The 25,779-nt window shown below is 39.5% G+C and overlaps 2 protein-coding genes and 1 long non-coding RNA gene across 12 annotated transcripts in view; 1 reads left to right on the forward strand and 2 right to left on the reverse strand.

Annotated features, from left to right (window-relative positions):
- The window catches only part of E2f1 (E2F transcription factor 1), a 42,247-nt gene extending 19,963 nt beyond the window's left edge, over positions 1-22,284 (forward strand). For 2 of the 3 annotated variants that reach the window (XM_064700465.1, XM_064700466.1), the window contains exons 3-7: positions 15,406-16,151; positions 16,484-17,281; positions 18,309-18,534; positions 18,619-19,527; positions 20,672-22,284. In XM_064700465.1, the coding sequence (XP_064556535.1) occupies positions 15,741-16,151; positions 16,484-17,281; positions 18,309-18,534; positions 18,619-19,527; positions 20,672-20,796 (2,469 nt within the window). In that variant the 5' untranslated portion in view covers positions 15,406-15,740 and the 3' untranslated portion in view covers positions 20,797-22,284. Of the gene's footprint in view, positions 1-9,837; positions 10,782-15,405; positions 16,152-16,483; positions 17,282-18,308; positions 18,535-18,618; positions 19,528-20,671 lie in introns of those variants that run through there. The other variant, XM_064700464.1, reaches the window with a different exon arrangement.
- Positions 12,859-15,138, reverse strand: LOC135441032 (uncharacterized). 7 transcript variants are annotated; one of them, XR_010438390.1, is made up of 6 exons: positions 14,432-14,494; positions 14,257-14,355; positions 13,920-14,053; positions 13,508-13,650; positions 13,195-13,450; positions 12,859-13,126 (listed from the first exon to the last, which is right to left on the reverse strand). It is a non-coding gene; the product is annotated as an uncharacterized LOC135441032 (long non-coding RNA). The 7 variants fall into 7 exon arrangements; XR_010438391.1 differs by lacking the exon at positions 14,432-14,494 and adding an exon at positions 14,898-15,138 and having other exon boundaries at positions 12,860-13,126; XR_010438389.1 differs by having other exon boundaries at positions 13,508-13,610; positions 14,257-14,529.
- Positions 22,285-23,777: 1,493 nt separating the features above from the next.
- InR (Insulin-like receptor) overlaps positions 23,778-25,779 on the reverse strand; it is a 51,560-nt gene continuing 49,558 nt past the window's right edge. For both annotated transcript variants that reach the window (XM_064700458.1, XM_064700459.1), the window contains exon 14: positions 23,778-25,749. In XM_064700458.1, the coding sequence (XP_064556528.1) occupies positions 25,446-25,749 (304 nt within the window). In that variant the 3' untranslated portion in view covers positions 23,778-25,445. The remainder of the gene's footprint in view (positions 25,750-25,779) is intronic.

A 25,779-nucleotide genomic window follows, 5' to 3' on the forward strand; every position in this document is an offset into this window, starting at 1 on the left:
TTGCATTTTTTGCAACAATTACAAACGGGACAGGCAACATAATATCTCTTTGCCTAACTACACGAAGCCAGGCTTTAAATAGAGTGCTCTAACTGGTAGATACCCTGTAAACAGTAAGAAAACTTTGATAATAGCATCTGCACATATATTTGTAAACCAAACCAGATTATCAATTATAATAATACGATTTTGATTCCACCCACAAATGTGAAATAAGCGTGGAAATTGTAAACAGTCATTTGACAAGTGTTAAATTGTTTACGAAAATGTTTTTATGGAGTAGCATTAAAAAAAAACGTTACGCCCTTTTCTAGTGAGTTAGTTTTAAAGCGGAAAATAGGGGAAAAACTTAGATTTTAAATACTTAGATCATATCTGAGGCCAGCAGAGCCGTGCAAGACTTCCAAGACAAACACAGCTTGCCCCAACTTTTCCATGCCCTGGTTTGTTCTTTTTCAAGCATTTCTACAGGGTATAGAAAATAAGCAAACCACGGGCACATTTGTGGATTTGTGTGTTGTTTGTTGCGTTGTGGTGTCCTCTGTGCGCCGGGTTCGTTCCACTTTTCTGCCGTGCTCAGACAGACGTCTGAAGTGCCTCCTGGGCAACAAGCAACACCACGCTGCATCGCCATGGAGGAGGGTGCTGCAGCTACTAAATATTTTTTTCTTTTTGGGTTTTCCTTTTTAAGGGTGCTTCTCATTGCGCTACACTTTGGCAAGCAAGACGACGACGTCCAGGTGTGTTGCCCGTGTTGCCGTGTATTGGCTACTGCGGCTGCTGCCTCACCTTCTTTTCCACTTTTCATTTTTCTCAGGCATTTGTGGGACATCTGTTGGGCCGGCTGATCGTCGGCCGTTCTCAGTTCCCACTGTTCGGTCCGTTGTCTCTTTTTCATTTATTTTTGTTGTGCCCCATTTGGACTATGGATTGAATCTAATCGCATCTTGGCACAGCTTCACATCCGCTCGGAAGCTCCCACGCTGCCGCTCATTAGAAGCATAAAGCGAAGCTCGCCAAGCTTTGGTTAAGCTAATTGCAGTATCTCAGTGTCCTGCACTGTCCTTTCATAGGAAACAAACACACACACACAGACACAAACAAAGGGGCAACAACAACAACAACATGCGCCGAGATTTAGTGATCTACAAATTTCCAGGAATTTCGTGAATGGAAAAACAAAAGCGCAACGAACGCTCCGAGCGGAGATTGTTAGGCAGACGAGTTGCCTCTACCTATCGGACCAGAAACTGAACCCAAACCTGAAGCTGAATCTGAATCTGAAGCTGAAGTTGAATCCGAAGCTGAACCTCGGCCCAGCGCTGTGTGTATATCTCTTATGAATGTACTCGCGTCTCGTACTTGGACTGGCTGCTGTTTGCCGTCTACACACACACACATATATACATATATACAAATATATATATATGCATGTTTTTTTTTGTTTTCGAAGGTTCCTCTTCTTGTTTTTCGTGGCCTGTCCCGGCACAGCTTTTGTAGTTCCACTCTCTCTCGCTCTCGCTCTCGGCTTCTGTCTCTGTCGCGCTCTGTTGTTATTGTTACTTAAAATAGCTGAAAAACGTGAGCGCATATCCCAAATTCGAAAACCGGTAAGCCAGGCCAAAGGCAACGACCAGGTAGTTCGTCGATTTAATGAGCACCCAATTCCTTAGCCTTAGGCCAAAAGGCGCAGCACACTGGGGTAGATCTCCAGTTGGGAGCCACCTTGTGGAACATTAGGAGGAACCACTAAACTCTTGATTATAATCAATTAGAATTGAATTCTTTATTAAATTTTAACTTGCAGTTAGTCTATGAATCAACCTAAAGTAAATTGGCTAATCATGATATGGAAAATAAATTATTTGATAGGCGTATCTCCAGTTTATATCCCAAAATTGTGATATGCCTTAAAATATTCCGAACTTAAGCTCGTTTTCTAGTCTAAATTCCCAAACATAATTGAAAATCTTTTTTATAACTTTCTTGAAGTTTTTAGCTAGTCTGTATCTGAATATATATAAGATTTATTTGAAACTCGAGCTTCTATTCCCCAAACATTTAATTTGTATATAATTATCTTTAAAAAAAACAACACTTAATCTCTTTCTGGTCCCTGGTCGCCAAAATTAATAAGTATTTCTTACATAGATGTATCCAACTGGACGAAAATTCAATTTTCTCACGATCGTATTTAAACATATTTTTAAACTATTTCCATATAAGTAATTTACACGAATTTCAAATGTCATTCCTTGGACTTGAAGAAGTCAAATGAATCATACTTAGTCCAAGCAAAGCCGGGTTATGCCAGTCTTCAAATAAATAAAAAAAAACAATACACTTAAATTTTGTTAGTTTTATTTGCATCTAGTTTAAATTTCCCAATTATCATCTTTTAAAAACTTTTATTCCTTAACCCCTAAAAATATAATACTTAAAATTGTTATAGATTAAAAATGTATCTGGGATAGAGTAGCATTAACTCTACCTGGTATAAAGCCCTAGAAATGCCCGTCAGTATCTCTAAGAGAATTGACTCTTAGCTATATACCCATATATTCCATCTAGTCTATATCGCCCCCTTATACGTGACATATACACAACTCCATTAAATGTTTTTATTTTTTTGTTGAAAATTCTTATCAGCCCATAGAACCAAAAGAGTCCAACGAACCCCAGAAGCACAGGAAAACAGAAATTCCGATGGTTTACGAAGACCGTATACCCTCTCCCCCTCTCCAAACCCATTTTGGCTTGTGCTGCTCAACGAGAAGGCCATAAAGCAATAACAGACGACAGCTGCAAACTATTCCCGTAATACGTCAGTCATTCAGTCAGTCTCTCAGTCAGTCGGGGAGTCGGGGAATCGGAGAGTCGGTGAGTTGTTCTGAGCTCTCCGTTCGGTTTGAGTTGTTGAGGCATGTGTTGAGGTCCTTGCAGTCCCTTTCTTCAAACCACATCGAACCTCTCAAACCCAAACCCTATGCAACTTGACAGACGGCGTGTTGCAATGCTCCGCTATGCAGCCTGTACACAGGATATACGCAAATTCGGTCTATGCTTTGGGGGGGTACAGTTCGCAATTCAGTTATATATATGTGTGTGTGTGGGGGGGGGGGGGGGGGGCGGCACTTCATCTCCTGTTTCATATCCGTTCGTCTGCATTTTGATTTTAGACTTATTTTTGCTTATTTCGGCTGATTAATTTTTGGCGCGTCTGATCAAAATTGCTTTTGGATTTCGATTCAGTCGGATTTCAGCCTGTAATTTTTTGGCATTGAGGAGCCTGAAGCCGCGCTCTGTTATTATATTAGTTTTTTTGTTATGTGATTTCCGGTCGTTTCTTTATGTTTGGTGCTCGTGCATTTGCATGAAGCCTGACTCAGTTTGGTTTTTCCAGCTGCTGATGCGGCTGCTGTTGCTGCGTGCTAATTGCTGCAGAGTTCATTGACTGACCCGCCTAGAATAAGAACTAGTTGCCCTCACTGGCCACTTAGCACCTGTCGCCGCGACGCAAATACCCTTACCCTAGCCTAACTCTGCCTGGGCTGCTGGCCACAGGTCAGACAACTTTTGGGTGCAGCTTTTCGTGATAAGAGACTTATGTACATAGAGTCAAATCAAAGGGACATGGTCCAAAATTGCGCAGTTGCGCCTGCAGATGATGCTTTTATTATTCACATACAACCCTGCACTGGGTGGGCCACAAGCGAACGAGCGAATGAGCGAATGCCTGTTTGTGTGTGTGAGTGAGTATGTGAATAATGAGTGAGCGAACACGCACGATCGCTGCATTATCCTCCCCAATTGTTTTGCTTTTGCTTTACTCGCTGCTGTTGCTGCATTCCTTTCGTACGCCCCGTTACTCTGTTACGCTCTCTCATGCTCTCGCTATTCACGCACACATCGATCGCTCGCTCTCTCTGGCGGCGCTCGTTTCGATGTTCGAACTTCGTGCTGTTAATGTTATTGTTGTTGTTGTTGTTGTTGTTGTTGTTGTTGCCCTGCAATTGCATTCCTGTTTGTCTGCCGCCGCCGTCGCTGCTTCCTCTTACTCTTCTTGCTGTTATTTTTGTTGCCTTCACTTCGGCTCTGTCTGCGACCAGAACTACGCAACATTTACAAAACGAACGCTGCAGAAAGTGGAAGTGAATCTCCAGAGAGGCGGCAGGCAGATCGAAACGATCCGATCCTATCCGATCCGAACCGAACCGTAGATGCGCTAGTTTACAATTGTTGATCATGACGTGTTATCATTGTTTATGTTAAAGTTTTTACATCGCCTGTCCGCATTAAAGTGACGCAAAATTATTATTGTTACAAAAAAGTTTTAAAAAAACTGTTAAAACTCAGTTCAAATGTTGCTGAAACTTTTTAAAACTAAATTAAAAACACAAACCGAACGATGCTATAGCCAAAACCAATGCCAACTGAACACAGAAAGGATTACAAAGCAGCAAAAAAAAAAAACAACTATAACAAAAATTATAATAACAAAAACAAACATGAGAATTATGTCAAATTGGGCTAACAAATTGATATTCAATTTATTAAAATTATAAAAAAAAACGATGCTGTTTGAAAACGATTTCAAAATTACGCAAATGCAATACTTTTATTAAAATTCCCTTTAATTTATTTATGTTTCATATAGTATATTGTTATTTCACACGTGTTGTTGTTTTGAACACATTTTTGTCTCTTTCACTCTTTAAACTGTTAAACAAAGTCTAATACTGTGCTAAGTGTTTACTTTTAACTTGTTCTAAAAACTATTATACAATTATTATAAGAAAAACATATTTATTGATTTCTTGGAGTTCTTAATTGCCGAAATACCAAAACCTATATCGCTTATTTATTAAACCGATATCATTGTTAAAAAAGCCTTGAAATCACACAATAATCAAATAACTTGACATAAATCAGTTGCAATTCATTGCCAAAACTCAACTCAACACAAGAAATCACTTGCGGATTACAAAACAAAATTTCAAATTCAATGCCAGCGACACGTAAGTAAAACAAACAATTCATTTGCACGGCGAAAAAGCCAACTACAGCAACAAAAATACAGTTAAAATTTACTCGCTGCAATTCACTCGCTGAAATTGCCACACAGAAAATTGCGATTTTGTTATACCCTTACAGCCGCTATAGCAATTTTCCCATGATCTATGCAATGCATTTAGGAACTCACACTTCTTTCTTGGGCAGATCTCGGCCTTAGCCAAAATTCGTAGTCAATTTTTCTTACGTTTTTGATATTTTTTAATTTAATTATGTATTTCCTAAAGCGAACTAACCAATTTTTCAACCAAATATTTATATACAAAATTGGCTTAAAACTAAAGAAGATATCATGAAATTTTACAACAATCAAATATATTATATTTAAACACAAATAGCAAAATTTTAAAAAATATTCAGTTTTACTTCTTCAATCACATCACAAGAAATATATTTTGAACATTTAACCTTATTTTACATAAAAATACCGAAACAAAAGAACTTTCGTCGTACATAACCTATCCTAATATAAATTGGGTCATTTTTGCTGTAATCATTATATCATATAGCTCCTGCTATTTCTCCTCATATAGCAGCGATTAGAAATTTGAATTTTATTATTATCATAATTTTTCGTAGGTCTGTTAGAGTATGTAAATGTCGCCACTTAAAAGCTAGTTAGGTTCAACCTGTTTTTGGTGTTCTAAGATTTAATTTCTTGGCACTTTTGAAACGAAAAATTAAATAATAAGCTTTAACTGATTTTTGTGTTAGTTGAATTCTTGTTGTTTTTATGGGGATTCGCTCGCGTTTTATGGCTCTTAGAAAAGTTCATTGAACGTGAGCTGAAATCATTTGTAGCTTGTCGGAGTCGGATTCGCCGTCTCTCGTCTTCAAACCAAGTCGCGTCGACTCGACTCGATGCGAGTCAGACTCAGACTTAGAGTCACTCGACGGCTTGTCTAACCATATAGAGCATATGCTCTATAAAGGCGGCTACATGCACGGGCATTAGGGCGGCGCGCGGGCAGGTAGTTGGTATTCGGTGTTTGGCTTAAGTGCGGGCATGCAGCGCACTTTTAAGGTCGACCGCTCGTTAGACTAGAGCTTGCCGCCTGCCTGAGTCTGCCTCCGCCTCTGACTCTGCCTATGCCTCTCCGCCTGCGCCCGCCCGCCCGCCTGCTCATTATAACCCTAACCCCATTTGGCTTGCGAGTCGCATCGGTAACCTTTTTTTTTGTTTTTAACCAGCCCGTGATAGTGCTACTCCTCGAGGCTGAAATGAAAATTACAAACATGATCATGTGTATTAAAAATAGTACAGTGAATTCTGTCTAATGTGGGATTTACACGATATAAATGATTATTCCTTTTATAAAGTATATATACAATGCTTGATTAGAAAATTCTAATATTCCAGAAAATCAAGTAGAAGTTTGTTCAATATATTCTCATTTCATCTTAAATAAAATTTCAGGCATCATTTTTTTTGTTTGTTAATCATAAAGCTTTCTAAATTGTGAAGTATTCCAGTTTATGGAATACCCTAATACCCCAATTAATGGATTATTAACATTTTGCAAGGATTAGTTTTCCGAGCGATTAATAAAACTCTAAGTAAATATGTACAATTATATATATTTTTATAATTATATTTAGTATGTATATAACGATTACTAATATCTTATTATATATAAGTGCTTAAAATATTATAATTTACTAATGCTAATTGTACAACTTTATTGTGTTAAATTTAGTTTATCAGAATTCCATGCATCTATTTATTTAATCTATCCATCTATGTAAATATGAATATTTATGAACTCCAATAGCGAAACCCGTTTTACATAGCCTATTCCCACTGTGCGCTCTCTTTCCAACTTAAATACCAAAGTTAAGAGATGACTGATTCAGTTTCTGCCCTTTTGCCTGAGCGATGTCTGTAAAAATAATTAACATTTGAATCAAATTAGTTTGCAATTAGTGTGGAATAGCATTGCGAGGGAGGGGAAGGGTGTATAATGCCGCCCTAGAATGTCAGGCCGCATAAAAAGAGATGGGGGGGGGCAACATCCGTAATACTCATTTATGCGCCTGCTTTGGGCACTTTGCTCAGCGACGCGGCGACAACATCAATTTTACATTTCGCCTCGACGCCAGCGTTGCTGCAGGCAAATTCAATAAATGTTGCGTCAAGCTTAGTGAAACGTCGCGCCGCATCGGTCGGAAGTAAGCACACACACACAATACTCACGCTCTCACACAGGCCAAAGCGCCTCGAAAGCTGGCCACCCTAAACAAAGAGCAAGGCAAAAACTACACAGAAGCAGCGACAACAATAATAACAAAAACAACAACAACAAAAACAACTACACAATCAACATTGTGACTGACATTCTGTCAAACATGCAGCGACGTCAACGTCAACGCCGACATCAGCAGCGGCTTCTCTCTAACTTCAATGTCCGTTGCGTTTTTGTTTTATTTTTTTTTTTGCATCATTCTTTTTTTCTTCACTTTTATTTTTCAAATTTGAATATCACCGTCGCTCAGATTCTCAAGTAGTTTTCAAGTTGATTGCATTCTGCGGCATGTCTGTGCCGGCAACGTCGCCTTCGCTGTCGCTGTCGCCGTTGCCGTTGCCGTTGCCGTCTCTCCGTCAGCTCTCATTCATTTCCCATGTCGCCGGTCTATGTGCTGCACGCCTTGGGGATGCAGAGGCCACAGCAGAAGCAGAAGCAGAGGCTGTAAAAAGTGTTTTGCACCCCACTGAAAAAGGGGTTGCTGCAAATGGCGACGACTATGTGAATGACGATTATGAGGATGTTCCGTCTGTTCTCATTTCGCTTCAGTTTACTGCTGTGCTGCCGGCACATTTCGTCTGGCTTGTCAAATACTTACAATACCCTAACAATTGTTTTGTCTGGCTTATATGTACATATGTAAGTACTTTGGCTTGAATGTTAGCCGAATGTTAGCAATTCCAAAAATGTAAGCCCAATGTTAAATTTGTAGTGGGCAGAAATAACTTGTTGGAATTGCTTTTTATTCTATAAATTAAAATTATGTAGTTAGCCAATATGCCCTACCTTACGCAAATGTCAACCTTGCACCTCTCCGTTATGACTTGCTCACAAATTACCGGATCTCACTCAAACCTACATATCATATGCCTCCTGAAGTAATCTGCTTTCCAGTTTCCAATTTCTATTACTTTTTTATTTATTTTTTTATAATCTACATTTTTTGTTAACCTTTTTTTTGCGCTGTTGCTTCTCATGACCCCACAGCAAAGCAGGACTTGCAAGATGCTTGTATCCTTTAATTTTTTTCTTCAACAAAATTGTGTCTACGACGCACAGTTTCTGGCTGAGAAGACATCGTGTGCTTAACAGAGTGTCGTTTTTTTTCTTTTCACACAACCACCAAACTAGCGTCACCCTTAAGGCTAAATGTCTACCCCTGCCCCCCCCCCCCTGATTTTTTCCTTCTAGATTTGTGGACTGCGCTTCTATGCATGTTACGTTTTTTTTTTGTACTTGCGTGATTTTTTCTGCTCATAGATAGCAGAGATATTTTTTTGAGCTCGTTTTGCGATCGTCTGCGCCTGGAACTTCCCACGATCCTTGTGGACTTTTGTACTTAAGACCTTTTTATGTGCGTGTGTGTGCGCGCAGTGTCATAAATACTTTTAATTAACTGGAATTGCCTACGTGTGTGTCTGTATGTCTCTCTGTGTGTGTGTCTGTCTGGTTTGCTTGTCGCTGTCGCTGCTCATCTGTCATATTGTCTCCCTCTAGCTGCCTGGCGAGAAATGGAAAGTGAAGTTGGGCGTGAGTTTTTTTTTTGCGGCGTATTTACCATAATTCGCTTGATTTTGTATGAGCATTGCAGCAATAGATACATATGAATACCCCAGTTACCGATCGGAACACGCAAACACAGAAACGTATTTGAGCAGATGTGTTTATCTAGTTCAATGAACTTTGCTTAAAAGCCAACAGCAGTCCAAAGTTTGGCTCATGGCTCGGAGAAGAAACATTTCGTATGCATGTACATGTATGTGTGCATATGTACACATGTTGTATTTGTTTTATTAATGACGTTATTCAATTGTGTCAATATTTCAGATTAAATAGGTTATTTTAAATCGTTTTAAATAAGTTTAACAAAAACAAGGTAGGTGTTACATGCTGTTATATACATACATACATATGCCATGGCGTTGGCAACATTGTTGACGGCAATAAAAACGCGCAACATGCGTATCACACTGACACGCAGATAAAAAGACGGTGGAAAACAGAGACAGCAATGTAATATACGTACACATAAATACTTTCAGACACATACATACATATGTATATGTCTGTATGTACATTTGTAGTTGGTTTGTGGGTGCGGTGGCAGTCACGTTGGAGGCGGCATGTCACTTCCGTCTCTCAGTTTTTGTAGCCGGCATTTGAGAAACTGAGAGCGCGGCTCAAAAGCACACAAACACACGTATTCATACATACACGCACACCTACCTACTATGAGTCTGGCATCCACATGCCACAAGGCGTCTGCCTACGTTCCACTCACCCATACTCGTTTATAATATGTTGCCGCCTCAGCTGCTGCTTACGTTACAGCACTTCGCTCTCTCAGCTGTGAACGCTTACTCTCAGCTGCTGCTTTGAATTCGCCGCTACAAGCAAACTTAACAGAGTCCAAAAGCGGCACAATAACAGTTCAAATTGGTGGCAGCAAATTCGCCGCTTTTAGTTTTTCGTTTACGCTCCGCACTGCTGGTCGTGTCTGTTTGTTGTTGCTGTCGTCGCCGTCGTCGTCGTCGTCGTCGTCGCGTCGTGTCGCTGCTGTTGCTGTTGTCCACTGAGTAAACGAAAAGCTACACCAAAAGTAAGCGACAACGCGAATCGTATCACGTAAACGCCCGCGTGGAGAAATATGTACATGAGAGATGTCAACGAATATGTGTCCGAATGCGGAATTATTCAGCAATTCATTGAAATATTGATAAGTGACGTCATCAAGGCTGTACGGACTGGCCTTGTCTAGCTGCAACATTGAGCAACAACAACAACAATAACGAGGGATCATTAGCAACACGCCGCCTCTGCCATCGGACCAGCACGCTTAACGTCACGTCGCCACTTACGTTTTCTCTGCGAACTCGCTCTCTCTCACTCTCGCTCTCTCGGCGAGACACTCTCTTTCGCTGTAGGTTTGCCGGCGACTCCACTTACTACTACGACGAAAAGACACTCAGGCCAGGCAGCACTCACTTTGCGTTTACGTCGTGGCCCATGAAGTTCGTTTAGCTCGCCGCACAAAATGTGAAAACTGATGAAAAGAAAGAAGAAAACTGCACACATTGGGACACACAGCTAACTAAACAACAATATTTTGGGACAGACATAGTACGCGCATCAACAACAATTATGTGATATCTACAACAAATATATAATTTTTTCTTAACTGCTGACGTCACACGTCGAAAGAAGAATAAAAATTTTGCGCAAAAGAAACATGAAAAACGTAGTGAAAAAAATGTACATGAAAAACGCAAAAATATGAAACGTGTGTGATATTAAATGAGCGCGACGGCGGCAGCAGCAACAACAACAACAAAACATCAGCAGCAGCGACGTTGGCAGCAGCAGCGGCGACGGCGACGCAGGCGACGGCAGCAGCAGCGTTTGCAGGCATTTGCTTTGCTGGTGGGTTGTGCGTCGTGATATAAAGGCAAAGAAATTCCAATTTAGGTGCGTGCACTTCTAACACATATGTATAATTTTCTTCCCAAAAACTAGAGAAAACTTCGATACGATTTATCAGTTGCTTTCAAACTGCGCAACCATGTGTTTTGTCAGTGTATGTGTGTATGCGATTTACAATTAATCATTCTTGCAGGTTTGCTTTGTGCTGCCTCTCCTCCGCTCTAAAGCCCGTTAATAACCTTTAAATGCCTTTTGTATGTGTGTGCGAGTGTCGTCGGCTCTGCTCGATGTGTTTAAGGTGAAGCTACGTTTAATTCATTTGTAAACAGCAAACTTCTAAAGCTCTCGCCATACACCCCCGTGCACTTGCTGCTTCCTGCTCCACGTTATCGTTTTTTTTTTTGGGCGTACCTGGATTAATTGTTCACATGTCAACTGAAGTTGTGCGGTCGATTCAACAAATGCTGTAAGAGAGTTTCTGATAACGGCGCAAGGGGAAATTTTCAATGCAAGTTTATGAGCAACTCATGACTGAAAATGCGTCATACATATGGGCAACAACAGCAGTACCGCATAAGTCTACATACATATGTATGTACATATGTACGTATTGCACATATGTTCACATAATACAATTTTCCAGCTACTCTTAACAATATTGCTTTGCAGGCATTTTCGTAACTTATATAAGTAGTAGTTGGGGAATTCCCCGAAATTGAGAATATTTTTTTTTTTGACGGCTTGCCCGGCATTAAGTTTCCACTTTTCCAGATTAACGCGGCACCCACACACACATACAAACTTGCACGCCCAAAAAGCTGCCAACTCCCCAACCCCAACCCATTTTTCTGCTATATTTTTTTGTTTGCATTTTGTTGGCGAATTATTTTGCGACGCATTTTATGCGCCTGCCAAAGCTCTCTCTTGTTTTGTGCACCTCTCTGCCGCCCACCAACTGGCAATTATTTTTGGCTTTTGCACCCACCAAATATGTACAGAAAAAGAAAGAAGAAAAACAACAGCCACTGTTGAGCCTAACAGCGCTCTGTTGTTAACTGTAGCTTACATTACCCGTTCGCCATCCCACTCTCACTGACAAATAGAGTTTGTAGCTTTACTTTTGCTGTTGCTGTTTACACTTGCGTCTCTTGCTGTTTATTTAAACTGCATACCAAAGTGTGCGTTCAGCAAGCACAAACAAATAAGACGATTGTTGTTGCTGCTCTTAATGATGTTGCTTTTAGGCAAGTTTGTCAGTGCTTAGGCTTAGTTGATTGGCGTTTTTGGGTTAAGCTTTGATTGTTTTGTGCAAACAGATAAAACGTTTAGCAGTGCCCTGTAATTGGCTTAATGTAATTAACAGCAGCGTTAATTACAGTTACATATGTACGTTACCATGATCTATTATACATATATATATATTTGTATGCTTATGTCCGCACCGGTTAACAACAACAACAGCATGTAATCAGAGTGGACCTCATGCCAGAAAACCGGCTGCGTCGCAATAAACATGCAATCCACAATAGACCGAAACAGCGCAGCAGCAGAGTAACAACAACAAAAGCTCTGCTGTGGACCGCATCTGTGAACGCCTAGTCGGTTGGTCTAACAGCTGTTATGAAAACAGAAAAAAAAAGCGGCCGGCATCTCAAACCAAAGTCGTGAAAACAGCCAGCCTCAGCATCCCACTCTCGCGCTATCTCCCTAACACATACACAAGCGCATTGTCTGAGCGAAGACGTCTATAAGCTTATATACACACAAATTCTTCTTTGCTCCGGCGCTTATTGCGAATGCTGAATGGTTTTGTGGCAATTTGTTGTACGATGTGTTAAATTAACATGTATGTGTGTATATATATATATATATTTGTCTAGTCGGTCTTTTTTTTTTTATTGTCTTTTGCGTCTGCTTTTCTGCTGCGCATGCAAAATACTGTGCAAAAAGAAAGCGAAACTTTTACGTGTGCGCTGCAGTCGGCAGCGCTGCTCTGCCCAACTATCTGTGTGCGTGTGAGAGCGCTCACTGTTAAAGATAAATACAGAAGTATATACATATGTATATATAATATATGCGTGGACATGTTAATGTATGTACATATATATGTATGTATGCATAATTAAAGCGCCATAAATTGTTGCATGAATAAATGATAGCTCGTGTTAGATGTTATTAAACAGTACCGTTAAGTTTCATTTCTAAGCGCCCAATTAGCAGCTGTTGACCATTAGTCATGGGTGTAGTGGTGTTTTGGATATAGGGGGTGGCATAGTCTGGTCACAGGTCTGGTTCGCAGCCGAGCAATTATTTTCCTTTTTAATACCATTTTCTCGTGTTTTACTTTACTTTAATTTACAATAAGCACCGCAGTCGTCGCGGTCCCAGCGCTATCAAAAAGAAAAAACTTCGCGTGCTTAGACACCTATATTTTCCATCACCGTCTGCTGTTATTTACCTGCCATTGTTAATACATACATATGTACATTCATTCAAACGTATGCACTGTATATAATATTTATACTTCAAGCTTTTGCTTCTTTATCAGTCAAACGACCGCGGCCGCGGCCGCTGCGCTCTGCTGCGCCGATGTCGTCGTCGTCGTCGCCAGGTTGATTGAAAAAAGCTGAGCTTGTGTTGTTGTTGATGTTGCTTGGTTTATTTATTTTCTCTAGGCCATTTTGTCCACGATTTTCATGTTCATGTTCTCTTCCCTGTTTGCATAATGTTGTTTTTGTTTTCGTCAAGTCACAGTTGCATTTTATATTTACCTTTTGGCTTGTTGTTATTAGATAAACACATTCAAAGAGATGCCCGACAAGTGCACTTGATACACACACGCACATGCACGACACACACCGACACAAATGTTAACTGCAGATAACTGTGCATTACACATTTTACATAACAAGATCTACAGAAAATGTTAAATGACGACATGTTAAGTTCAAATGTTAAAAGCACACAAATGCATTGAATAAGAGTTATGTCTTATATCCAATCAATTGATGAAATTAGCATAAAATATTTGTTGTGCTTCTCGTCTCTTTAGGCGTAATTTTATACGCTCTCTGTAATTTTATATGCGCAATGAAGAGTATACGACTACTTGTTGTTATTGAATGCCGATCAAACAAAAAATATTTCGTGTGCATTTAAATTAAGGAATTTTTAAGGACCTACCTGGCGGCAGCCAAACAGCTACCCTTTTTATATTGTATATTGTTTTTTTTTTTTTTTTCGCTGTTACCCACATATTTTGTGCCAACAATTTTAGAGGCAGCGTATAAAATTTCCATGTCTTCGATTTGAATTACCTGCAAAAAAAAACGGAGAAATATATAAAACGAAACTTGCCGGCCTGTAAGCAGATACCGTTTTTTTGCACAGTAGAAAGCAAAAAGAGAATCTCAGCAGCCTGCAGTTTATTGTAGAGAGCGTGAGTGAAGAGAGCGAGTGCGAGTGGGAGAGCGGGAATGCGCAAGTGAGAGGAGAGGAGAGGCTGGCTATTGTTACCTACCTGCGCCGATTTGCTGTTGCCTGCTCGCTGCTTGTTTCTTGCCAATTTCAGCAAATTCCACGCGACGTTCCGTTCATTTTGCTCGTTTTGCGATTCATTCTACATACATTTGTGTGTATGTATGTATTGCATAAGTAGAGACTATGTATACATATATGTACTGTGCGCTTGTTACCTTTATGTACACTTACACACACATATATTCGTAATAAATGTTCTAAATTCGAAAATGTGTGCTTTTTGATCGCGCATTTAACAGTTTGTTTGTTGAATATTTTTAACTCTGTTTGTCAAATGCCAAAATGTTACGATTTCAGCAGCGCCTTTAAGAGCTAACATTACTGACAAAGCACAAAACATGTAAATTAACATCGCATGCTAAGTACAAGTAGTGTTAATTATTATTGTTGTTGTTTCAGCATTTGGCCCTGTTTTATTGTTATTTAACGCTATTTGAGCTTTTTAATTTGCCAGCACGCAAAATGTTACTTCGCGCTTGGCAATCAACCAGCAAAACAACAACAACATCTCCAGCAAGAAATCTTTCTCTCTAATAAATAAAGCCTCTGCCACACAGTTGATGGAGACGTTGGCCAAAAGCGGTTAATATAGCATTAACTATATAACGTTACTCGCTTTACCTGTTGTTCGTTCTCGTTTTTTGCGCTGTGACTTTGGCTTCACTTCACACGCTGCGCCGCGTCTTCTTTTGGTATCTGTTTTGGCTTGGCGTATTGATTGTTTTAATACTTTTTATGCTGAGTTTATTGACATTTGCGCTTGCGCGACGCTAACAACAAAAACGCACGCACAATATTGCTGATTTTTGTGTTCTGTTAGAAATATTTTTGGCATGCCACAAAGCGACGCCTGCTGTGAGCTTTAACTTATACATAATTCAAAATGGTGTGCTCTTCTCGCCCACCGGAATCCCCCTGTCTCTTTCTCTCTCTTCTCCCTCTTTCGGCTGCAGCGGCGGGTCGAGGCGGATATGTTAATGTCATGTAAATGCAGGCACCATTAAATGTTAAGAACAACAACAGAAATGGCGCAAAAGTTTAATGTGCCAATTGCATAAATATTAAGTCACATAGCACTTGACTAATTATTGCCTTCTCTCTTCTTTATTTTTCTTTCCGTTCATTGCAGATGTGAAGAATCCCTAGGTGCTAATTTAGTTGATAAGCGCAAACAAAAAGTACAATAAACAACAACAACAGCAACAAAATAACTGAAGCAACAAACACACATCAGTCAAATTTTCAACTGGGTGGCAACGTCATAAGCAGCAACAGCCGCGCTTAAAAGTATGCTACAGCAAAATACGGGCGACTGCCGCGCTGCCAGGCCAACAACGTAGCAGAAACAAAATAAAAACTATATAAATAAAAGACAAAGCGACTAAGTTGCTTGAGAGCAAAAAGAGCGAGGGGGAGAGAGAGAATTTTTGTAAAAAGTGCAGGGAGTGCGCGCGCGACTGCGAAATGTCGAATTTTTTGATAACCAGCGCCGCGCCCAACAGCAACACACAGCGTCAGCAGCAGCAGCTTTATGGAGTTGGCGGCACACAAGTGGTACGCAAACTCAGCTATGAGCTGCTGGGCAACAACAATAACAACAACAACAACAACAATAATATTGTGATCAAAAATGAAAATCTGCGGGACATTGATTACGAGCACGGCAGCAACGACAACAGCAACAGCGGCGTCAGCATCGGCGTCGGCGTCGCAGCCCACCTGCAAGATCACGAATACATAAGTCTGAATAAGTCTGGCAACACAACAACACCAACAACCGTTATAGCAGAAGCAACAAGCACTCATCATCAGCAGCAGCAGCGGAATGGAGGAGGAGCTGCTGGCAAAACGAATGATATCACACACTACTACAGGGTAAGGCATTAATTCAATTAGTATTTGTTGATCATTTTCAGAATTATCGATTAACACATATTGATAAGCTAACCTATTTTTGTAGCTTATCAATATGTAAATAGCTGATGAGCTTTAATTTTGAACTGTATTTTCATAATGTTATTCAGCTATGCGATACATCGATATATGTTATCGACATACCAGTCGTATGCATATGCGTATATAGTATACTCAACATTTGTACAGAAAGCTGCCGAATTCAACACACCTACACATACTCACCATGCACCATCTCTCTCGCTCTCTCTCTTATCTATCTCTATCCTTGTGTTCATCTCTGTCTGGTACAGGTCAAGCGCCGGCCGAATGTAGCCACCCACGAGATCCACCCGAAGAAACAGGCCAAGCAGAGCGCACAGCATCAAACGGTCACCTACAACAACAGCAAGCAGCAGGCGGCGGCGGCGCAGCAGCTGCGCTACCATCAGCAGCAGTCGCAGTCGCAGCAGCTGTACGACGTCGAGCACGACGAAGATGACGATGTGGAGACGAGCAAACCGGCCGGCAACGGTACTTTGCATTCGCATGCACAGTTTGCGAGAACAGCGTCGCAGCAGCAGACGACGCCGCAGCAGCAGACGGCGCTGGTGACATCTTCTTCAACGTCTTCAGCTGGAGGCGGCGGCGGTGGTGGCGATCGCAATCGGGCGGACACCTCGCTGGGCATATTGACCAAAAAGTTTGTGGATCTGCTGCAGGAGTCGCCGGACGGTGTGGTCGATCTGAACGATGCGTCCACCCGGCTGTCCGTGCAGAAGCGTCGCATCTACGACATTACGAACGTGCTGGAGGGCATTGGCATCCTGGAGAAGAAGTCCAAGAACAATATACAATGGCGCGGCGGTCAATCACTGGTCAGCAGCGAACGCTCCCGGCACATCGAGGCGGAGTGCGAGCGGCTGGAGCAGCGCGAGAACGAGCTCAACACGCTCATCGATCAGATGCGGGGCGAGCTGGCTGAGATATCGCAGGAGGTGGAGAATGTTGGCGGCATGGCCTACGTGACGCAAAACGATCTGCTCAACGTGGATCTGTTCAAAGATCAGATTGTGATTGTGATCAAGGCGCCGCCAGAGGCCAAACTTGTGGTGAGTCCCAACTGGAAGAAGAACTATAAAATTTGCTACTAAAAAGACTAAGACTAAAGTTCAGATAGGGCAAAAGTTTTGAGCCATCTCAGTGCTAACAAGTTGCAGATGCATCTCAAATCCTGAAGATTTTCGAGCATATAATCTAGATCTCAATTCGATAAATCAATATATTTACATATTCAGTTCGATTCTTCACAGAGAAATCGTTTTTTTATGTCAACATTTGTGAGTCATTTTCAAGCTTGGAACCCGCCAATGTCTAAGTTCTAGCTTAAATCCCACCTTAAAGTAGTCTAGTATCTCTATGTGTGTAATATATATGTATGCATATGTATACAAATATATTTGAAGCTGATTTTGCTTGATCCGTTCGTCGTTTTTCGGCCGACGACGTCAGACAATTGTGCTTCTTCTTTGCGTCTGCATGCCATTAAAGATGGCGCCCTATTTTTAGACGGGCCGCAGACGGCGACAAGCGACGCACTGCAAAATGGAAGCAAATCCGCAGCCCCGTTAGCCCCAAGTCCCCAGACGAAGCTACCAAGCAGTCGCCCTGCGCAGCAGCCTTTCCTTTTTGATATCAAGCATGGGGAAAATGTATTTCATATTCATATACAACATACATATATATATGTATCTCTAACAAAAAAACAAAAAAGTATTTTTCCAATTGAATTTCGCGCAGTCTTCTTTTTCTACTATCTGCCACACACTATTTATAAATATTTCGCTTAATGTTTCCGCTCGCCTTGAACTGTTTAATGAACTCGCGCCTAACGCACACACGAGCGAAGAAAAAAGCCGATGAAAAATCTGAAGGCTATTTCGAATGTGCTCCGATTACTATCGGTTAACAGTTACAGGTGGCAAGTCTACACACTAACACACTTCTCCTCTTGTATAGTCTATTACTATCTAACCTTAAATACTAAAAGTCGTTTCTGCTCTTACAGTTGCAATTGCTGTTAGTTTGTAACTGTTAATGATATTTCTGTTATTGTCTATCTCGTTTACGCTTTAACAGCTGCCCAACACAAAGCTACCTCGCGAAATATACGTGAAGGCGGAGAACAGCGGGGAGATAAATGTATTTCTGTGCCAAGACAATTCGCCGGAAAGTTCGCCAATTGCGCCTACGTTGTGTGGCAACGGGATACGCACGGCGACATCGACGCGGTTGCATCACCTGACCAATCAGCGCACCGATCCCCTATTCAATAACATTGATGCCATGAGCACCAAGGGCTTAGGTAAGTCAATGAAAATCGATAGTTGTTATCGTATATCGAACAAGGAATCGAGTAATAAATATTTACCGTTTAATCTATGCGCAGGCCATCCACCATATCGCTTATCAGCTCAGCGCAACCTCAGCAAGTCGATTGAGGAGGCGGCCAAGCAATCCCAGCCTGAATATAATAACATTTGTGATATTGGCGGCGTCAAATATGAACTGACCTCGCCACAGCAGCAGCTGCAACAGTCGACGACGCAGGCGGGCAATGATGATGATGATGATGATGACGACGACGACGACGACGTCGACGATGAGCTAAATCAGCTGGTGCCTACGCTAACCAGTCCCGTGGTGCGCAGCTATCACCATCACCAGCGGCATGGCACCGCTATTCAAAACATTTTAAACAGCCTAACACAATCCTCGCCCACGAAGGCGGAGGGCGGTCTTCGCTCTACGACGCCGCGGCTCTGGCGACGTACGGCGAATCCCGCCGCCAACATCGCGGGCAACACAACTACGCTTAATAGTCATAACAGCAGCAGCAGTAGCAGCACCAACAATTCCCAACCCCACAACAGCACCAGCAGCAGCACAGTTAATTACAGCAATCAGCAGCTACAGCTACAGCAGCAGCGACGCAGCGATGTACCAATGTATAATTGTGCAATGGACGGCGCGACTGCGTCGTATGCTGTTAGCAATAACAGCAACAATAACAGCAGCCACAACTCCTCTGCCATAGGCTCGCTGCAAATGCAGTTTGCGGCAGTAGCCGGCAATGAAAGCGACAGCGGCCTTGGCGTCGGCTTGGCGGCGACATATAGCGACATCTCTGGCGCTGGCGCCAATGTTGATCAGCAACAGCAATACCACAACACCAACAACAACAAGAATAATTATCGCAGCCTGCCGCCAGGCGTTGGCGACTGCGACGCTGACAGTGACGGCAGCAATGTTGCTCTCCAAGGCCTGGATGCGTTGTTTGGCGACATTGGCACAGACTGTAAGTATATTTCGAAATCGAAATTAGAAATTCAACTCAGTTCTATACTCCGTGTGCTGATGTCTCTCATACAAGCATCAAATCGTCCAATCACATACACTACATCTCGTCTATGTAAATAACAGCAGCAAGTACAACAGCGCCTGCTTTAACAGTTCGAATTTGATTTGATTGAAGCGCACTTATCAAGAACTTTCTCTGTGACTTGCGTGAACTCTTATATGCAAACCGCATCACAGTCTGAGTTCTTGCTTAGCGCGCACTTCGCACAGCAACATACGAATATACGAAAAACCAGTGAAGTGTTTTGTTAATTTTATTTTCTCCCAAATTTTCACTCAATATTTCGGCAAGCTACCAACCAACGAGAATCAGTTCAAAATTGAATTTTTACTTATTTCTATTTTGGTTTATCATTCAAATGTATAGTGAAATGTGTAACATAAATTTTAGTAATAAAAAGATAAAAACGAAATTAACCAATAACCAACTCTCCTTCTCTCTAGTCGCACTAACACACAGATACACGCACACACACACACACACACACACCAAAAGCATGCACACTTCATTCTACATTTTACATGACATTTGTGATGTTTTTAGAGCTGTTAAGTTAACAGTTCAATTGCTAATAATTAACAGTATCGTAACAATTTTACATTTAACGTTTTCTTTTGCCTATTTAGAAATCATTAACTTAACTGTTCACATATACTAAAAATTTGGATATACATTATTGTATATAGAGAATGTACACCGATTAACCTGCCGCCTTTATGTCGATGTTTTTTTGTTGTTTTTTTTAAATAAATGGAAACCATTTGCTCGCAACGCGCAAGCGCAAATTCATTTTGGAACTGAATTCTCGTGGGTCTGCAGTGCACTGACCGTTGCAGAGGGCAATTGTTCAAATTGAAATTGAAATTTTGTAGCACCATGAGATTCAGCTCTGGCGTGAATTTCAAACATGCATCCACTAAGAACCAACCGTTAATCAAGCGCCAACAAAATCGAATCCACTCACTCATCCAATCATATTCTTAAGTATAGGGTATCTATCAGTTTTGTGCAATTCACTAACTAGCTGCTCTTTCTCTCTTTTTCGCTCTCCTTCTCTCTCTATCTATCTACCTCTTTGCAGACTTCAATAACGAAGCGTTTGTGTCCATCGATCCGCCGGATGACAATGATTATCCCTACGCGCTGAACGCCAACGAGGGTATCGATCGGCTGTTCGACTTTAGCTCCGATGCTTACGGGCCCTAAGCCACACACACACACATACACACACACACACACACACACACACACACACACACACACACACACAACTGCGAATTGGGGGTTTGGGGGTTGGGAGGGGGTGTTTATAATTTTAAATTATATACAAGAAAAGCAGCGCATATTACGTTAGAGATGATCTATTATTATTATTATTATTATCATTATTAATATTATTACAAATTATCAACTAAAGCAAAACAGTTTCAAGAAAACATCAGCAACAAAGCAAAACAACAACAACTACAACAAAAATAAATGTAGAAAACTTAATGAAACTAAGTTGTGTGTAAAATTTTAAGAATAAAAACCTACATTTAAATTTATAATCCAAACACGTATTTTAAGTAAAAAAAAAAACAAAAAAAAAAAACAAGAAAAATGCCCCACAAAATGCAAAAAAACACATTTTATAAGCATATTTCAATTTTTAGCCTTAAACAACACAAAAAAAAGAAAAAACAGAAACCAAGCAAAAACAAACAAAATAAAAAACGAATAATTGAGAACAAAAGAAATCCTCATTAAAAAAAATATTTTGCGCCAGAACTGTCTGTAAATTAGTGCACACAAACACACACACACATAATTTTTAATTAGAAAAACCAAATAGTTATAAAACTAATATTAAATGAAAATAAATCACAACAAACAACAAATTTGAAATTGAAAACTCCAAATTAGCTATACAAATTCCAAAAGCAGCAAAAGAAAAACATTCTCTCTCTCATTCTGTTACACTCTCTCTCTCTCTCTCGACCAACTCTCAGTTTAGTTACGATCTGCATGCGCCTGAACATAGGCAATATAACTGTTAACCTAGCAAACAATACAAAATCAACAAGGTGGGGGAAAATTCCCACCAGCCAGCGAGCAACAACAACAAGAACAACAACAACATTTGTCCATGCTGTACTTTCTGTGTATTCTGTCTGCTGTTTTGTATATTTTTTAGTTGCCGTTTCAAACCTCTCTCTCAGTGCGTTTGATTTAGTTATTAAAGCAAAGTAAGCATAATTACTTATTTGTTATTGTTATGAAATGTAAACTAGAAAGCAAAAACGACAACAACACAACAGACTAGAAACTCGCAATTTAAACAAATGAAAAACAAAAACAAAATCAGAGTGCAAACTCCTTACACCCAAATATCCAAATATCAGTTCAAAGTTCATCATCAAAGTTAAAAGCCAAATCATCGCCCCACACAACAGAGTCCAACAGACAACCAACTGCAACTAGTTATTAATACCTACCGCCTAGAGGTTAAACAAAACAAATTAAAATTTACATACAAAGTGTATAAAAAGCAAGAAGATGAAGGAAAGCTCTATTAATGTACTTTTATTTTATAAACATACAAAACCGAACACACAAACTTGTTAGGTACTTTTCATTCGTTTCAAAACAAAACCAACACAAAAAAAACAACAAAAAAAACCAAATAAATATTAAAAACGAAGAAAATATAAACTGATAAACTTTGCTATTTACTGGTTTGGGTTTGGGTTATTAAAACGTTTTCCTATTTCACAGCAGCTCGAAAGAATCAGTTTTTTTTATTTGAAAAAAATTAATTATAAGTTTACCATATTTGCCAAGTGGGCTAACATTTCTAACTCGGAGAAGTGGATTTGTAAGTAAAGCCCCATCGAGCGGGATTCTATAATCTGCAGGCGATTCCTTGAATATTATACAGCTCTGCAGTGTGTACAGCCGATCCTCGGATTTGTAATAGTTAATCTAACAGAGTCAGCACGATCACCTATGTGGAGTATAATTGAAAATGCAAGTGCTTTCTCATATATATATTAATTTAGTTTTTATTATAGTCTCGCCATAATATTTTCGTTACATTGTAATATGTGTAGTTGTTTATTTCGCTTATATAAACAGGAAACAAATAACTTAGCTTTACAATTCTAATTAGCTTTAGTTAGAAATAAAAATATTGAAGCTTTTTTTTTTTGTTTGTTTTGTATTAATTTATTATATGGTAGGGTTTTGTTTTTGTTTATAGTATATGTATGTATATATATGTACATAAAAGCAGCTATGTGCGCCGACGCGGAGCCAACTATTCAGAGTATATAATATCTATATAAGAAGTTGGCATTTGGCGTCGGCGGACTGCCCAAAGAATTTTATTATAAATTTGTTGTTTCTTATTGTTAAGCATTTGCAGTTCGATACAGTAATTGAGTTAATTCAACTATCAAATATACATAATTGTTTATAATGCTTTCGGCTGCGTTTCATATATATATATATAAATATATATGCACATAAATATTTAAATTTTTGTTGATTTAAATTTACGTTGATTAATTTATAATTCCATTAATTGTTTTTACGTTTTCATTTCGCATTAAGTTTACAATTTTCGTTAGAAATTTTGCTTTGTTATGTACATAAAAACAAAAGGAACTATATTTTTCAGTCTTTTTAGTGTGTGTGTGTGTGTGTGTGTGTGTGTGTCTGTGTGTCTGTGTGTGTGTTTGTTTGTGTGTGTGTGTGTGTATATATATATGCAGCATATCTATTGTTTTTAGCGTATAACAAATTGTTTCATTTAATTTAATATAATTAATAATTCAGTTGTTTCCTTTCAAAAGTTATTCATCGATTTTATATTCTAGCAGTTTGTATAATTCATTTAAATATTTTAGGTGATCTTGCTTTATATTTCTTCGCATCTATAAAAAAAAAGATATAAATGTTGCATGCGTTTTCTCTTTTTGTTTTTGTATCAAGTTCTTCTGTTACTTTATAGTTGTATATATATATATATATATAAAGAAGGCAATATCGAATACTTTTGTTGTTGTTTTTGATATTATTATTATTTAGTTTTTAGCATTTTCAAGTTTTATTTCGTTGCATTTGCAATTTTTGAAGAGAATGTTTGGGTGTTGCATGCAGTTGGATAATTTTAATCCTTTTTCTTTAGCAAGTCTTGAAAGGGGTTTAATTTTATTATTCTTCTAATTTTATTAAACTGTCAGAACAGTGTAGTTCATATGTAAATACACACGTATATAAATATGTATGTGGGTATGTGTGTATGTAAATATATATAGGTTTATAATTCGTCTATTGCTTTTCCATGTATTTGCAGGTTGAACTTTGTAATTCGTCTATGATCCAAACGAAGTCTCCTCTCTTTCATTTGTTTTGTATTTTTTCTTTTGCTACTTAATTTGAGTTTATGGCAATATCATCTACACTCTATGTGTGTGGGTGTACGTGTGTGTGTGTGTGTGCGTGTGTGTGTAGGTGTGTGCTCTTTTGTCTACAGTTATGTTACAATAAAATGCGTTGCATATAGCATACATATTTATGTGAATATGTGTTTAGCATGTAAATATGTAAATTATGCAGCAGTTATTTAAGCTCTGAATTACGTAATTTGAAGCTTGGCTTCAACCGAAATTAATTTAGATAAGAAACAAACACAATTTAAAGCTCCACGTGCCTCCATGTGTGTGTGTGTGTGTGTGTGTGTGTGTGTGTGTGTGTGTGTGTGTGTGTGTGTGTGTGTGTGTGTGTATGGTTGTGTATAATATATAAATTATTCTCTCTCAGCACAAACTTTTGCCAATTGCCAAGCGCCATGCATAAAATCAGTGAATGTTTCTCTATTTTTTCGTTTCTCTTTTTGTGTATCATTTACAGACAGCTTTTTCACTTTTTTTTTTTTTTTTTTTTTTTGTATATAAAACGAACAACACTTAAACATAAAAGCACTAAAAATTGCAACACAATTTACCATTAATATAAAAAAAACAAATGAAAAAATTGTTTGAGTACATGTAAATTCTAGTTAAAGTTTTTGTTTAAGTTGGTAATAGTAACTAACTAATTTAAGGACATTAACTCAGTGTAGATATTTTGTTTGTTGTATTGCTTATTGTTGCTGTTGTTTTGTTGTTGTTGTTGTTGTTGTTGTTTTTGTTTTTTTTTTGTTGTGTTTCGTTTTGTAGTTGTACAGTTAGTTTGCTTCATTGTTGCATCGTTTCGTGTTTTGCTTTTTAGGTAGGTGCTAAAATAATTATTTTAATTATACATAAGTTAGGTTAGGTCTATATGCATATGCATGCATGCATGCGTATACATACACATACATATGTATTGTGTCTATGTCTAGTTGTAAACGGTACTTAGGTTGGTTTGTTGTTGGCTTTTGTACTTTTGTTATTTGCATTTAGGACTTGTTTTGTTGTTTTTGTTGTATGTGTGTGTTTAAACGGCGCTAGTAAATTATAAAAGAAATACTTAACAAATACGAAAACATATATAAATTAAGCTTAAGTGTATAATAAATTGTTAGGAGGCTTGGCTGTGGGCAAAAGTTTGCTGGCGGCCTTAATTTAAAGCATTATTTACATATGTTAGGGGTAACATTAGCACTAACAGGGCAGAGTGCTTGCTAACATGCATTCTTAATGTTAGCATAAACTCTGCTCATGCTGCGCTTTGCTCTCTTATACCATTCGAGTTTAAAGCAATTATAAGCTGCAGGCTCTGAGTACCCCGGCCCCACCCCGTTTAATATTTCTACATATTTTATGCTAATTGCTACATATACATATGCATGTATGTATTTACAAAATTCTCACGACACTTGCGCTCTTCTACGCTTCGCGTCCTATGAAACCGTTGGGCGGCGGTGGCTTTGGCGTGCTCGCCTGCCTCAGCCAATTTTCCTTGAGTATATTGGACGTTTTAGCGGCCGACGCAGCTGCTGCTGCTGCTGTCGCTGCTGACGTAGGCGCCGAAGTCTCTGCTTTGCGTGTCTGACTAACGCTGCGACTGCGCGGCTGCTGATGCTGCTGTTGCTGCTGTTGTGGCTTGATGCGCGTACGCTGCTTCTGCCGACTGAGTGGCATGCGCTCCATTTTAATGTGCTCCGTGTGCTCATCGGCGTCGTCCTCATCGCTGGAATTGAAATTAATATTTTAGATACAA

The sequence above is a fragment of the Drosophila montana genome, unplaced genomic scaffold, assembly GCF_035044405.1.
Source record: "Drosophila montana isolate Dmon_TW-CO22-7 unplaced genomic scaffold, ASM3504440v1 contig_1761_1, whole genome shotgun sequence".
In the NCBI taxonomy this organism is placed as follows: domain Eukaryota; kingdom Metazoa; phylum Arthropoda; class Insecta; order Diptera; family Drosophilidae; genus Drosophila; species Drosophila montana.